The sequence below is a fragment of the Gasterosteus aculeatus genome, chromosome 16 (assembly GCF_964276395.1).
Source record: "Gasterosteus aculeatus chromosome 16, fGasAcu3.hap1.1, whole genome shotgun sequence".
Lineage (NCBI taxonomy): Eukaryota > Metazoa > Chordata > Actinopteri > Perciformes > Gasterosteidae > Gasterosteus > Gasterosteus aculeatus.
Window position 1 is genome coordinate 17,984,157 of NC_135704.1, and position 13,841 is coordinate 17,997,997.

The 13,841-nt window shown below is 51.0% G+C and overlaps 1 protein-coding gene across 4 annotated transcripts; it reads right to left on the bottom strand.

Moving 5' to 3' along the window:
• Positions 1-851: 851 nt before the first annotated feature.
• On the bottom strand, positions 852-13,074 carry LOC120833598 (protein mono-ADP-ribosyltransferase PARP4). Of its 4 annotated transcripts, XM_078090591.1 has the most exons (39): positions 12,943-13,074; positions 12,277-12,404; positions 11,980-12,190; positions 11,773-11,875; positions 11,483-11,561; positions 11,299-11,403; positions 11,041-11,199; positions 10,804-10,941; positions 10,522-10,692; positions 10,098-10,249; positions 9,858-9,989; positions 9,456-9,554; positions 9,171-9,354; positions 8,931-9,072; positions 8,671-8,810; positions 8,450-8,581; positions 8,245-8,331; positions 7,744-7,908; positions 7,447-7,487; positions 7,238-7,319; positions 6,752-6,889; positions 6,480-6,669; positions 6,147-6,217; positions 5,858-6,045; positions 5,671-5,770; positions 5,380-5,550; positions 5,161-5,241; positions 4,969-5,049; positions 4,692-4,787; positions 4,462-4,593; positions 4,321-4,380; positions 4,184-4,240; positions 4,031-4,093; positions 3,717-3,915; positions 3,044-3,632; positions 2,885-2,951; positions 2,583-2,685; positions 2,099-2,231; positions 852-2,015 (listed from the first exon to the last, which is right to left on the bottom strand). In XM_078090591.1, the coding sequence occupies exons 2-39, from the start codon at positions 12,400-12,402 to the stop codon at positions 1,823-1,825; spliced, it is 5,160 nt and encodes a 1,719-aa protein (XP_077946717.1). In that variant the 5' UTR covers positions 12,403-12,404; positions 12,943-13,074; the 3' UTR covers positions 852-1,822. The 4 variants fall into 4 exon arrangements, with proteins under 4 accessions (XP_077946717.1, XP_040056780.2, XP_040056781.2 ...); XM_040200846.2 differs by having other exon boundaries at positions 3,044-3,915; XM_040200847.2 differs by having other exon boundaries at positions 3,044-3,915; positions 12,947-13,065.
• Positions 13,075-13,841: the final 767 nt, after the last annotated feature.

Sequence of the window (13,841 nt, forward strand, 5' to 3'; positions counted from 1 at the left end):
TCAAATTCTTTAACACATGTTCCACTAAAAAGCCACTTCCTATTTTATTTACCACAACACACAAGTGTTTGATTGAATGTGACAATGTAAAGCTTTGATTCCGTTAATTTAGAGGAAGTAAGAGTGGAGGAAAGTTCTCTTCTCTCACACCCAACAGGAACAGCGTGACAACAATTCCCTCAAAAGGTCAGGTGCTGAAGTTCATCTATGTTTTGTTTCATTAATCTCGTGTTGTTACAAACAACATACAAAGCAGCGATAGAATGTGTCTATCAACATGTGATGTGTTTATTACTAAATTACAATCCAATAACCTATCGTCATACTTACCGATATGAACACTGGCACTAGGACCTTTGGAGGCTGATGCCCTTTGCTTTCTCACTCGTCAACGACAGGCAGGATTTTTTAACGCTGGCCAACAAGGAGTTTGACTCAGTAAATGAGAACTACCATCAGATGGAACCACCATCAGATGGAACCACCATCAGATGGAACCACCATCAGATGGAACCACCATCAGATGGAACCACCATCAGATGGAACCACCATCACATGGAACCACCATCACATGGAACCACCATCACATGTAACCACCATCACATGTAACCACCGTCAGATGTAGGCAGCGTGCCTGCAGATATTTACAGATCCACATTAATATGAAGTTTTCAGACCCTTTAATCTCTTTATGCAGGTTGAATAATAATTCTAAAAGGATGACAGAGAGGAAGTCAGGGGGGTCGAAGACTACGAAGGTCTTCCAAAGGAATGATAAAATGAGAAGGGATATTCTTCATGATTATACACACACACACACACACACACCAGCAAAGAACTTACAAAGGTGATTTCAAGATTCAATACAAGAAACTTTATAAAGCAAACAACATAAAAATAATACAAAAACTGTATTTTTTTGTACGGTGTTCTTTACCTCATGTTTTTTATAGAAATAACTTCAGCAGAAGAGAAGAAAGAGAAGTGGTAAAGAGAACGAAAGGCAGTGATAAAGCAGGATTCATATCTTCACATAGCGGAGAATGGAACTAAATATAAAATCAAACCACCACCACGCAATATACTAAAGTATTGTAATCAATTACCAATTCAAGGTACAAACTGAAGGAAGAAGTTATATTTTAGCACAACCTTACGCCAGCTGTAAAATTGATCATGCATATTAATGCATCTGTACACATTTATATATACTCCACTACAAGGACAAACCACTTATTCAAAACCCCACTGAAGTAAAAGTAATATGTAAAATGTTTTAAAAGGTAGTTATATATTGAAAGCAAGGCCAGTCGATTGGTGCGGTACCTTTAAAAAGTCACACATTAAACTCACATGTGACTGTTACCATGGAAACGATAGGAAGCATACAGATACAGATTGTGTGTCATTTGCAATAGTAGCACATATTTTTAGTAAATTAAGGCCGCACAAGGATTTGAATATTAGTAACATGAACAGTAACACGAGAGGTTGCTGGTTTTCTCTCCGTCGAAAAAAGGTGAAGAAAACCTGAAGAAAAACTGCGGGAACGCAGCATCGGGGGGGAAAGATAGCAGAGCTCTGTTAAATGTTATTTTGCATTAAGAAAGATTCCCTTGCTTTGATGCAACTTTGTGTCGTCAAGAATATTAAAATATCTGGAAAAGAGCAATGCCCAGATTGTCTCTATGACCTGGATCTCCACACTACACAAAATAAGACGTGATTATCCCGTTAACATGGATGTGTGCACATGTAAGAAGACAATTAGAATCAGCACTCATGGCTGAGAAACGAAGCTAATGTCGTTAGCTGAGGCCGTTCAGAGGGCCAGAAGCTGCAGCTTCAGCCCCCTGAGAGCGGAGAAGGGGGGGAGGCCCTCGAAGCCCAGCAGCTGCCGGGTGGAGGTCTCCCAGCTCAGACCAAACTCCAGCCGGCTGTAGACGCACGGGTACCGGCGGTCCGCCCAGCAAACCCAGTGCACCGCCCGCTTCACCTCCTCCCAGCGCGCCGGCCTGGCCGGGAAAAAAAAAAGAACCACAGGTTTAAACCGGGAGGAACAGAAGTCCTGATAAGGGACAGAGTGCGTCTCACAGACCTGGGCGGGGGGGACTCGTCCAGGCTGAAGAGCGTGCGGAGCAGTTTGCCCTCCTCCAGCTTCTCCACCCTCATCAGCTGCAGGACCAGAAGGGTCGCCAGCAGCCTGAGGATGTCAGTGTGGGCCCTCACACCTGCAGCACGACCACGGTGTTTGCAGAATAACACAGTTATCGATCCGTAAGTACGAAAAACCCACAAGGGTTGATAATATTGCTCAGCGCGCAATACAAACTGAGCTATGGCGATATTTCCATAGCCTCTCCTCTTGTATCCAAATAATATAAATATAGCGTAGGCGTCAACCGATATTTTCAGGTGGCTAAAATAAGTTAAATGTTTACATTGGTGCATTGTGGTACTTTGAGTTAAATGCAATGTGTAAATAAAAACAGACCCCCTCTCTCCAGAAAGCTGTCAGAATCGATCAAAAGGATGTGAAACCAGTTCCCACTGGAGGAGCGACACTGGTCGGGAGTCCTCACCTAGAGACCGGATGCCCTTGTTTTTCAGGAACTCGTTGGCGAAGAGGTCTACGTCGACATTGACGAGTTCACCCAGCTGTGTGGTCAACTCCCAGAAGCCCTCCTGCAACACGGACACATTCTTTATGCTTCACCTCCCGGATGCTCAGGGCCAACGATTACACCACGTTGGTTGAACGTGGCTGTCAGCAGAGCGCCGCTAGCGGGACGCACCTGGACGTCGCTAAAAGAGCTGCGGGAAACGCTCAAGTTGAATTTAGCGAGTTCTCCAGCGTGCATTCATTTGGGATTTTGTAGCTTACCGAATGTTGCATCAGGAAGACGTTTGTCCACTTGAGACGGAGCCGTTCAGGTTCCGCTCTCGCACCCCTGAGACAACAAGCGACAAACGGACGTTTCACAACAATCATTATCGGGTTCGAGCGCAAAATAATTATGTGAGGAAATGACTTTGGACTCACATCAGGGGTCGACGACGTAACGCAGATCTGTGCTCCATTGAACACCGCCTGGCACTCACATCCAAGTCATCTAAAAAATCTGCCCTGTTTGAAGCTATTCCTGAACTCCTTGAGAGAGGTCTTGCTCGGCGACATCGAACCGGAGGGCCGACTGTCATTGGCTGATCTTGTTTGAGGGATGGGAATTCAGCCATTAAGCCATTCGGACTGGAACCAAAACAGGACTGTTCTGGACCTGCAATCAGACTTGCGGGCCTGAACATTAGGGACTGAACAGAGTCCGCAAGGACACGCGACTGTTGCTGTTGGCTGGAAATATCTGGGGACGGCGAGTCGAGATTAGTTGCCAGGAAGCACGTTTCCAGATTACTTTCTAATCTCTCGCCAGGACACTGAGGCTCATCCTCAACGCCCACCATGCTGCTCCATGGGGTGCGAACCTCTGCAGAATCGAATAGAACGAAACCTGCTGGTTGATTGACAGGTTGTAACCCCGAGAATGCTGAACCAAAGGCCAGGTCTGACCTGGCAGAACCATAATGGGGCCATGTTGGGTGGTGGGCTGCAGGTTGGGGTTCCCCACGTGAACCTCGGAACGGACGAGGAGGAGGAGGAGGAGGAGGAGGAGGAGGAAGGACGTGGAGGGCTGCATATTGGGGTTCCCCACATGAACCTCGGAGCGGACGAGGAGGAGGAGGAAGGACGTGGAGGGCTGCATATTGGGCTTGCAGAAGTGAACCTCCGAACGGACGAGGAGGAAGAGAATAAGAAGAAAAAGAAGAAGCTGGAGGATGACAATAGGAAACTCTCTCACTGTCCATCTCCTCTCTGACCTTCTGCCTTTCACTCCTCCTTTTCAAGCAAACTTCACCCTGCAACAAAAGAGAAGTGAAGAGAAAGTACTCAGTCTGCTCAGTAAATGAGAACATCACTAGCTTTTCCTCACAGATAAATGGATTTCTATATAATCAGTCACATTGTTCTCACATTCGATGCCTCAGACTTGTGAGTAAAGGGTAGTGAATAGGCTGGAGAGATGCTTTCAGTCATCTGAGGAACGGAACATCAGAGGGACAAATAGTAAATCACAACAGCAAAACGCCCCCCCACACGATGACACTACACACTGTGGGGCGTTACCATCATATCGTCATAACATGCGTTTGGATAATAATCCTCCTCCACATCACTGCTGGACTGTAACAAGAGAGACAAATGCAGCTTATAAAAGTGTAATTAAGTCAATCACAAGATCTTCCCACATGATTACACTTCACCCCGTGTGATGTTCCCATGTCTCCCAAGAAGACATCAGTCTCCTCAACATCCATTTCTACCTGGAACAGAGAGACAAATGCGGCTTAAAGTGAGGATCGGTAAATCACAACCACACAGCGGGATTACACGGGTCAAGTTACCATCGAAGATAGACAACACTCGTCTTCACTAGGAGACGTCCGGGTCCAGTCGAGGTAGGGGAGGAAGTCCACGTCTTCCTCTGAGATCAGCTTGGGGATGTCGGTGACGCCCTCCTCGGTTTGTGTCGAGTTCTAAGACGAGGGAGATGAGTCGGGTTTTGTTCACTCACTACAGTGCAGGGTGTAAACAGGGGGGGGACGGGGACGGGGGACGGGGACGGGGGACGAACCCTTTCCTCGACGGCCACGAAGCTGGTGAACTGAGACAGGATGGAGAACTCTTTGCTTAACTCGACGATGAATCGCTTTAGCTCCGCTTTCTTCCCCTGGAGAAGTACAAAGGCAGCAATGAATGACAGGTCTGGACTGTGGGGGGGGGGGGGGGGGGCACTTTCAGAGTAGACTATTGATTGAGAATGAAATCGTCTACGTTTGTCCCTGGAGAGGGGCCCGAGATCATGTTTTGTCCTGCCGTCTTGATTTAGAATCAGTGCACAAAACACGCACCTCGTGCTGGGCTTCGTCGCCGTCCAGGCTTCCGTCTTCGTGATCCCTGATGAGAGCCCTCGCTGTGAGTTTGTGAAGAAACTGAAGAAACACCGGCAGACACACGTTATGACCCTCGAGCACACAAAGGCTTTCACATACTACCAACAGGCAGGCGGCTCATCTGGCGTGTTCTACTGTGCGTGGTGTTACCGTGCCCCTGGTCTTCTGCAGCTCGCTGGTCGACACCATGGTGTTCAGCTCCTGACCGCTCAGGTTTCCGCGCAGAGTGGCCTGTGGGAGGCATCCATTGCATCACGTTGGGCGATCACATCACAGCCCGTTTAAAATGGAAAAAAAACAACCCTGACAATTTGCTGCCTGGCATCGTTTTTCTATCTGCCGTTTGCGGACGGCTCCGAGTGCACAAACCTGCGTGCAGTGCGGCACGAAGCCGTAGACCAGAGCGTGGCAGTCGTTGAACAGCGCGGGGAGCTGCCGGGGCGCTTGGACCGGAGAGGCCGCCGTCGGGCTGAACTGCTGCCACTTTACCGCCACCGAGCTGCAGCCGGGGGAAGCCATCCGCTTCACCTGCCGCGCCACCTGCCGCCGGAAGCACCGTTTCCATCGATCGTAAAGAAAGGCATCCAGAGGGGAACGGTGGGGGGGGGGCAGACAATGTGCTACGCGATCACCTGTGATTAGTCAATCATTCATTCTCACCTTCTCCGCCCAGTTGTGTTTGGTTTTCGTGTCAAAGAATTCATAGGCTCCGCCCCCCGCCTGGGCCAAGGCTCTCAGCATGTGCCGATTGGCTGTAGGGCTGAAATCACCAAAAAATATACACATATGAATGCGTGATGCTCAAGAGTGGTGACCTCTGACCCCTCGACCCGCCCCTCCCCCCCACCTGAGGCCGCAGGCGAAGAGGCGGCTGCGGCCGGCGCCGTCCCGGAGCAGCCGCAGGGCGAGCTCGGCGTTCTGCACGTGGCCGTCCGACAGCAGCAGGAGGTTCCTGACGCCGCGGGACGGGGGCAGCAGGCCGAGGGCCCTCAGGGGCCGCCACAGCTCGGTGCCGCCCCCTACAGGAGGGGCGAGCTGAGGGGGGAGGGGGGGGTGGGGGGGGGAAGAGGAGAACACATTCTTTGTTTTCAGCCGAATATTACAGCAAAGCTTTGACAGGATGCGTCACCACTCACCTTGACCACGACCTCTGCGTCCGCGCGAGCGTCACCGAGCGGCCGAGCCGTCGGGAAAGCTTCCGTGTGGTCTGGTAAAGGAACATGAGCGCATTAAAGACCAGGCGGGGTTCTGCGGCGTCGGTTTGGTTCATCGAGAGGAAACTGATGACGTTTCGAATCATTTTATCACGTTTACCACACTTTAGTTTTACATATTTTTTATTTTCATGTCGGCCTCGTTTAGCTTCATCCTCGACGCGATGTCGTTTTATGTCGTCTCACATTTCCAAATTGCACTTTTTAAACGCCACAGCATAACTTGATGTTAAATCTTAAAATGCTCAAACCGACCCGTGCCGAAGAAGAGCACGTTGACCCTGAGCTGGCTGCCGAGGGTTTTGAGGACCTGCAGGGCGATCCTCCGGGCGGCGAGGAGGGGCTCTCCCTTCATGGACTCAGACGAGTCCACCAGGAGGACCACCTCATCGGGGGCCGACGAGGACTCCACCTCAAAGTCCGGATAGAACACCAACATGCAGGCCTGGAGGACACACCCACTCACTTATTCTATAAATATTCAGTGGGCTCTGCGCCGCTTCTGACAGAAGACCAGCGGGACGGACCTGGCTGTCCTTGTCGGGGTGTTTCTCCACCCACATCCTGGGCAGGTGCACCTCAGACAGAGTGATTGACAGCTGGAAACCGTCGACACCCATGAGCTCACCGGGCAGCACGCTCACCACCGCCTTGCAGTCCGTCCTCTGTGTGACGCACAACGGATAAAGCAGCCAAACGACCTTTTATTGTATAAAACTATGCGACAAATCTGCATTATAAGATGTCAGAACACAAATTCTAAGACTTAGAAGGAAACAAAACAATGTGCTCAACTCATGCAGTCATCGTTCCAGCACTAAAATGGAATTAAGACAGCTTGACTCCTTTCTCAGAACTAGATCGAATACATAACTAGATGGAACTATTCATTAAATTAGTCATCAGCACTTTCCGCTTCATTTATAAACTTTTATAAAGAAAACGGTAAAAGTACCAGACGAGCGGTGAGGCGATTAAACTCCGATGACTTCATGATGAAAACAGCAGATTACCTTGATCCTGACTCTGTGAGTGATGCACTGCAGGTCGGTGATCTTATTGGGCATCTCGACTGACATGTCCAGCGTGAACTCTCTGCGGGAGACAACCAGCACGTCGCGGAAACAAAGCCATCAACGCACGAAGGACACGTTCAGAGTCACGCTGCAGGAATACAGATCAAACATTCATTGCGTGATCAAAAGCGCACAACGTAGCTCACCTGTCCTCCTCAAACATCACACACACCTTCTCCACAGTCACCTGTTGAAAGAAATGGAAACTGCTGCGACATTCACACGTCATTGATTCAATAGAAGAAAAACACACAAACATCCAGCAAATTTAAATGTTGCATTTTTAGTGCGAGTAAATATCCACTGTTTCATCCCTTCACCGGTCATGTGACTAAACGTCTCTTTGAACTGCGTTTGTTCTCACGCTGATCCAGAAGTCTCTTCTTCACAGCTTCGGTAAGTCCTGGAGGTGAGAACGTTTGTACCTGTGGCCCCGCCCTCACCTGCGTGGTCTGGTTGAGCGCCGCCCCTTCCTGCCACGGAGCCACGCTGCCGGGCAGAGAGAAGAGCACGCTGCCGTCCCTGACGACCAGCTCGCACACGAAGGTGACCTTGATGAGGACGGAGGCTCCGGGCGGCAGGTTTCCCACGCTGATGGTGAACACGTCCTGCAGGGAGCACGGCGAAGACGTCACAGCCATAGCGTGCAGTTATTTATTTTAACATATCTGGTTATTGGGTTCAAAAAGGCCTCTGAGGTCTGTAGAAAAGTTTATTTTGATTTGATATGTTCTTTTAACTATTTTTTTTCCTGTCATTACAAATTAAAGTATCATAAGTAGGAATTATCCGGGCGAGAACATTGAGGATGTTGTATGGAAGTGTGCAAGTATCGATTTCATCCATTTCAGTGCTGTTGTGAAACCTCTGGCCCATCGATCGGTCTAACTCCAGATGTTGCGCGCTGGCTGCAGCACAGAGACGCGTGTTTGAGTGCAGCGTACCGGGGCGTCCTGGTCCATCAGGTAGGCCCCGTGGCCTTTCTCCACAGCCTGCTTGTACTCCTTCCGAGCCGTCTCCTTCTCCTTCACCTGAGATCCAATCGGACACACAAAAACAAACTGATTCCTAGAGAAACTAATTGTGACCTCAGACCGATAAGACGTGTCAGATGACCGGAGATGTACAGCGTGATCTGTGAGCGGTTACCTGTCCCACCACGTGCTTCCCATTGATGAAAGCTTCAAACCCACAAACCGCCGCAGAATCGTCCAATGGGAAGACGTACTTGGCCTCGATGGGGGCGGAGCCCCGGTTGGTGTATTCTTGGAAGACGACGACCTAAAAAGGAGCCGGTGCGCTCAGCAGTCGGTTAGCGGCTCAGACGAAACCACTTAAAGAAAAAGCTGAGTCAGTGTGTCTTTTCTCACCTGGGAGAGAAGATCCATCAGTTTGCACCTCACGTGCACGGCCTGCAGGGGGAGCTGCTGACCCGAGCCGTCCAACAGTCCGGCCTTCGCCTCCGCCAGCGGGTTTCTGATGCTGCCAACGTCTTCCTCATCATCCCAACCTGCACGCGCACACACACACACACGCACGCACGCACACACACACACAGCGTTTCACACTGACAAAGAACACCACATGCTTCACTGAGGGGAATCTTTTCGAGCTGTAGTCGGCCGCTCACCTCGGTCACAAGAGGGCGGAGCCGGCTGAGCCGAGGTGTCGATGGCCGGGCTGAACTCCTTCAGACGGTCGCCCTCGACGGCGAACTGAACCACGTACTTCAGTTTCACCTGATCGGGACTGTAGACCACGTACTCATCGTCCTGGGGGGGGGGGTGGGGGGAAGGTGAAGAACGGGACCACAACGCGTCGGACCGAGAACCTCCTTAAGACGAAGTCTATAACGAGCTTACGCTCCTACCTCGAACTCGGAGGGGGCGTTGGGGCCGCGGCGGACGCCGTGCACGCTGTGGTGTCCCTCGGGAGCCCGGGTGAGCGTGACGTCCCCCTTGTGCTCGTCCCTGCAGCGTCCCAGCGCCACGTCGCACACCAGCAGCAGCCGGGAGCCGTCCGTCTCGCTGGGCTTGGAGTATTTCAGGCTGGTGCTGAGGACAGAGAGCCGTGTCCCCTCCTCTCAAAAATGTCCTTCTGTGTATATCGTTGTTGTTCGGGGCCACACAACAGCATTGCGCAGGAATAAACCAACCTGACGGCATCACTGAAGTAGATTCCGCTGCCCAGGCTGCCGACGTCGGTCCTCTCTATCCCATGATGCTCCACTCCGACACGCGGCAGCAGCAGGCCGCTGACAGAAAAAGAGGACATTTTCACCTCTGAAATGTAGTTTTATCTGCTTACTTTTCACAGCACAGGAAATACACATTTAGTCAGATTAAACATTTGGAATGTTCACCAAGCATAAACACCTAAATCCTTAAATACTGAAAGAAAAAATCATGAATGATGAGAATATTAATAGAAACAAATTAATAATAATTACATAAAAAAAGAAAGAAAGAAAAAATGCTTGTGGAGCCATTCATAAGCAAAATACTAAATGTACTAAAAAAGTACTAAATGATTAATGTGTTTGTGTGTGTGATCTCACCGAGACAGGACCCCCACAAAGTTGCTGGGGCTGGAGGAATGGAGGAGGGGCTTAATGTTCCCCAGCTCGCTCTTAAACGCCTGAAGCTCCGCCCCCCTGCTGACGCGCAGAACCTGCTGGACGTGCACCCGGCTGCAAGCACCGGAAGCGAACACGTGTGTAAACTGAGATATGTTTAAATCAAAGTGCGTTCCTTTGGTCTTCGGACGCAGGGGGGCGGAGCCTGAGGCGGTACGCTACCTGTCCCGCACCAAAGCGGCCACGGCCTGAAACTCGGGGGAATCGGGGGGGACGGCGTCGATGCTGCACCTCATGGCGCGGTACTTCCCCAGGGAGGAGGGGGCGGAGCTCCCCATGGTCATCTCGCTCACGTTCAGAACATCTCGGATCAACTGGACGGAGGGAAGCGGCGTGTTGGCGTGTAGAGCACAGGTGAGGTTATGTCTGTCTTGCGCAGGAGCCAACGATGCATCGCTTACATCGACTGGATTGTGCATCGATCACAAATAATAATCAGAGGGTTTAATTCCCAAACGTTAAAATGTGATCAACGCAGACTTAAAATGTCACGTTCTCTCACAATAAACAATTATTTACCCTTATTGCTATGGGATTGTGTGGTTCTCTACGTGTCTTAGCGTGTGTGTCTAAGCGTGTGCGTTACCTGGCACAGGTCCAGTCTCTGGGAGATGAGCCTGGCAGTGGGAGGAGTCTGGGAGGGCGCCACGTGCAACAGAACGGCGTGAACCTCATGAAGGAGCGACGCAACCTCAGAACCATCCGCCCCCCTCAGCTTGCTGTGAGCCTGGAGCAACAAGCCCTCGGCCCTGCTGACCTACGCGCACACACAGACACACACACCACACACGGGGGCGTTATTGTACGCATGTTGCCCTCGGGGGGGGGTTGAAGGCGAGGAGGCAGAAGGCAGAAGAGGAAAGCGTACGTCGTTGAGGCTCAGCTTGTGGATGGGTACTCGGAGGATGTTGCCGAGGCGACCCAGGGCCTCGGTCCACAGCAGCTCTACGAACACGCCCACTTCCTGCGATAAGCTTCCCGTGTTCAGCCTCTCCTCCAGCAGCAGCTGCAAATTGGCTCGTTGCGTTATTTACTATCGTGACACCGCGTGTTCACATTTAAAACGGAAAATACAAAAACACTTTAAACCCGAATAACGTCGGACCTGCTGGAGGGGGGCGGAGCCCAGGTGGGGGGCTTGTGGGGGGGTGCTGGTCCTGGGCTGCAGCCCGGCGGCCTGCAGGCTCTCCCGCTGGGCCTCGTACACCTCCACAGCGTCCTCGGACGCCGACAGGAAGACCAGCGCGTCCCTCACCGCCGCCGCCTGCCCGCACAGACACACGCAGCCGCTTTTCAGCCTCCACAAGGTGACACTTCACAGGCAGACTTGATCACTACCAACGCGTAGGACGTTGCTTCCCACCTCGGCCGACACGTCGTCCTTCCAGTAGCGGACCACTCGGTACCGACGTGCGCCCTCCCCCGCGTGGCTCTGCAGCTCCAGCACGCACCAGGCGCCGCCGTTTCCCTGCCGGGGAAAACCAGATCAGCGATGCAGCGGCTGCAACTCCGGCGCTTCCAGCGGCACGTCTTCAGGAGGGAATTACCTTTTCAAAGACGCAATACTTTGCCACTTGAAAGTTGAGCGGATACTTCGGGAGATCGGGATCCGTTTCGGTGTAAATTCTGTCAGACAAAAATGCAACGATGAATGCAGCGTTACGTGAGACTTTCATGGTGTGTTTTCTTTTTCTTTGATGAATAAATGGCATCGGATTCCTCTTCAGAGGCACAGCGCTGACATTGAAGGGGAGAATTGTCGTGCCACATGTAGCATCCGAAATGAATGATTTGAAACAAAAAACACACGGCCGGTGGCGCCCCACGCCGTGCACACCTGAACTCCTCCCGCACGCCTGCACTCAGCGCCCTCTGACCCCGCGCCCTCTGACCCGGCCCGACTGACCCCTGGCTCGGCTCGGCCGTCGGTGCTGCCGACGCTGCGACACAGAACACACAGAAGGTGAACGAGGACACGCCTCCTGACGGCGAGAAGGACCCCGAGTCGTGGAGCGCGGATGGTTGTCAAGCATGAGGAGAATACCGTGGCGTGGGGCGGCGGCGGCGGCGGCGGGGGGGCGGGCGGGAGGAGGCGAGGAGGCCTTCAGCTTGTAGTCGTCCGCGGGCAGAAGAAGGCCTCTCTCCAGGCAGCCGTACACGTAGTCCACCCCCACCACGGGCGTGCCGTGCCTCCGGATGCCACGCAGACGGCTGGCGCTCAGGTCGGCCAAATTGCCGGTCACTACCAGAGAGCACTGTGGGTAAAAAGACCAGGGAGTCTATACATAGATACATCTGTATCGGTGCGTTTGGTTAATAAACCTGGTGACCATCGTCCGACCTGCTTGTTGACCACGTAGCAAATCGTGCCTCCGTTGTCCGTGACCGCTGATCTCAGCTTCCTCTTCTCCGTGGGGGGCAAAGCTTTGAGCTCCAGGAGCAGGAGGGAGTGCTCAAACACGGCCATGTCTGATGGGGGGGGGGGACATGATCAATGTCTGACCGGGGGTCCCTCCCGCTCTCTTTCTCCCCCCCAGGCCCTCCCCCCTCCCTCACCATCTCAGCGTGAATGGCATAAATATCTGATATGTGTCAAGGGTTACTAAGTAAGAACAATGACACATGACAGCGACACACACACACACACACACACGCGCGCGCACGCACGCACGCACGCGCGCGCGCGGACTACCGGGAAACCAACGCGGAAGCGACTCCCATACGCTAAAACAGGCCACAATGTAACAACTTTTTAAAAGTTTTAAACCGTATAGATTTTATATCTACGCACAGCTGTCAAATGTATTTTGACATGACATATTTCATAAAACGATATCGAGAAACAAAGTGAAGGTAACCGACAGAAGCCCCGTAAACTGTAACGTGACGTTAGATGTTTTTCACCGTAACACAAACGCAATGACACTAATAATAAAATTGGCAGTTGACGTGGGCGTTTCCAACACATTTAACTTCCGGTTAGGTGAATAAAATAAGGTTTACTAACTGACAGACGCAGACAGCTGTCAGAGTTCAGGTGGACTGTTGTCCTCGTATCGGTTGAAGAGAAGGAAAAGGTGCTCACTGCTGCGGGGACACTTTTCCGTAAAGGTAACTGCACGCTCGGTTTAACTTCCGGTGGCTTCCTGTTTCAAAATAAAAGACTAACGTTGAAGTGAAATGAATGCGGTGGTGGAAACAAAGTTCACAGATTAAAATCTCTACGTGGGTGAAAAATGATATGCGGTGGCGCGTGGGGTAGAGACGATGTGCCGGGAACCGCAAGGTTGGCAGTTCTCCATGTCAAAGTGTTCCTGAGCAAGACACCTTAAACCCCCTAATTGCTCCCCAGGGTAGTAACAAGCCATGGGTTATAAATGCAATGTAAGTCGCTTTGGATAAAAGCGTCAGGTAAATGTAATGTAATACATGCATAAAGAACATCCTATATAAATATATAATACAAATATGTTATGAATCCTACATTCTAATAAATTCATGTTGTTAGTCAATGTTAATGTTTCCATCTAAAATGTAAGTAAAAGTGTTAAATAAATGTAGCTTGGTGAATCCTACTGAAATGTTAGTTAAAAAGAAAGTATTTCTGTATGGAAATATTCAAATAGAATTCTACAGCATACGTTAGGAAATGTAGGTCAGTATTCACCCTATAATTCTCTCTCTCATAGTGAGCAATTGTGACCATTAAAACCTTAAAATCCTGCTGCGTTTTGTACATCAAATAGCTTCAGGTAAACGTAGTAGACAGACCGTGTTTGTCTCCCTAACCCATAACGCACTGATTTGTACCTCTGAGAGAAAATAATGTCGTTTCAACGACAACGTGCGTGCACCAAGGGTCCAAGTGTGGATTTCTGCTTTTAGGGCCAACAAACTGGAAACTGA

Coding starts and splice junctions, on each gene's coding strand:
- LOC120833598 (XM_040200846.2), bottom strand. CDS start 12,402: ATGGCCGTGTTTGAGCACTCCCTCCTGCTCCTGGAGCTCAAAGCTTTG. Junction 5,771..5,857: donor CTCTTCGCCTGCGGCCTCAG/GTGGGGGGGAGG, acceptor TGGTGATTTCAG/CCCTACAGCCAATCGGCACA. Junction 3,916..4,030: donor ACAAGTCTGAGGCATCGAAT/GTGAGAACAATG, acceptor CTTTTGTTGCAG/GGTGAAGTTTGCTTGAAAAG.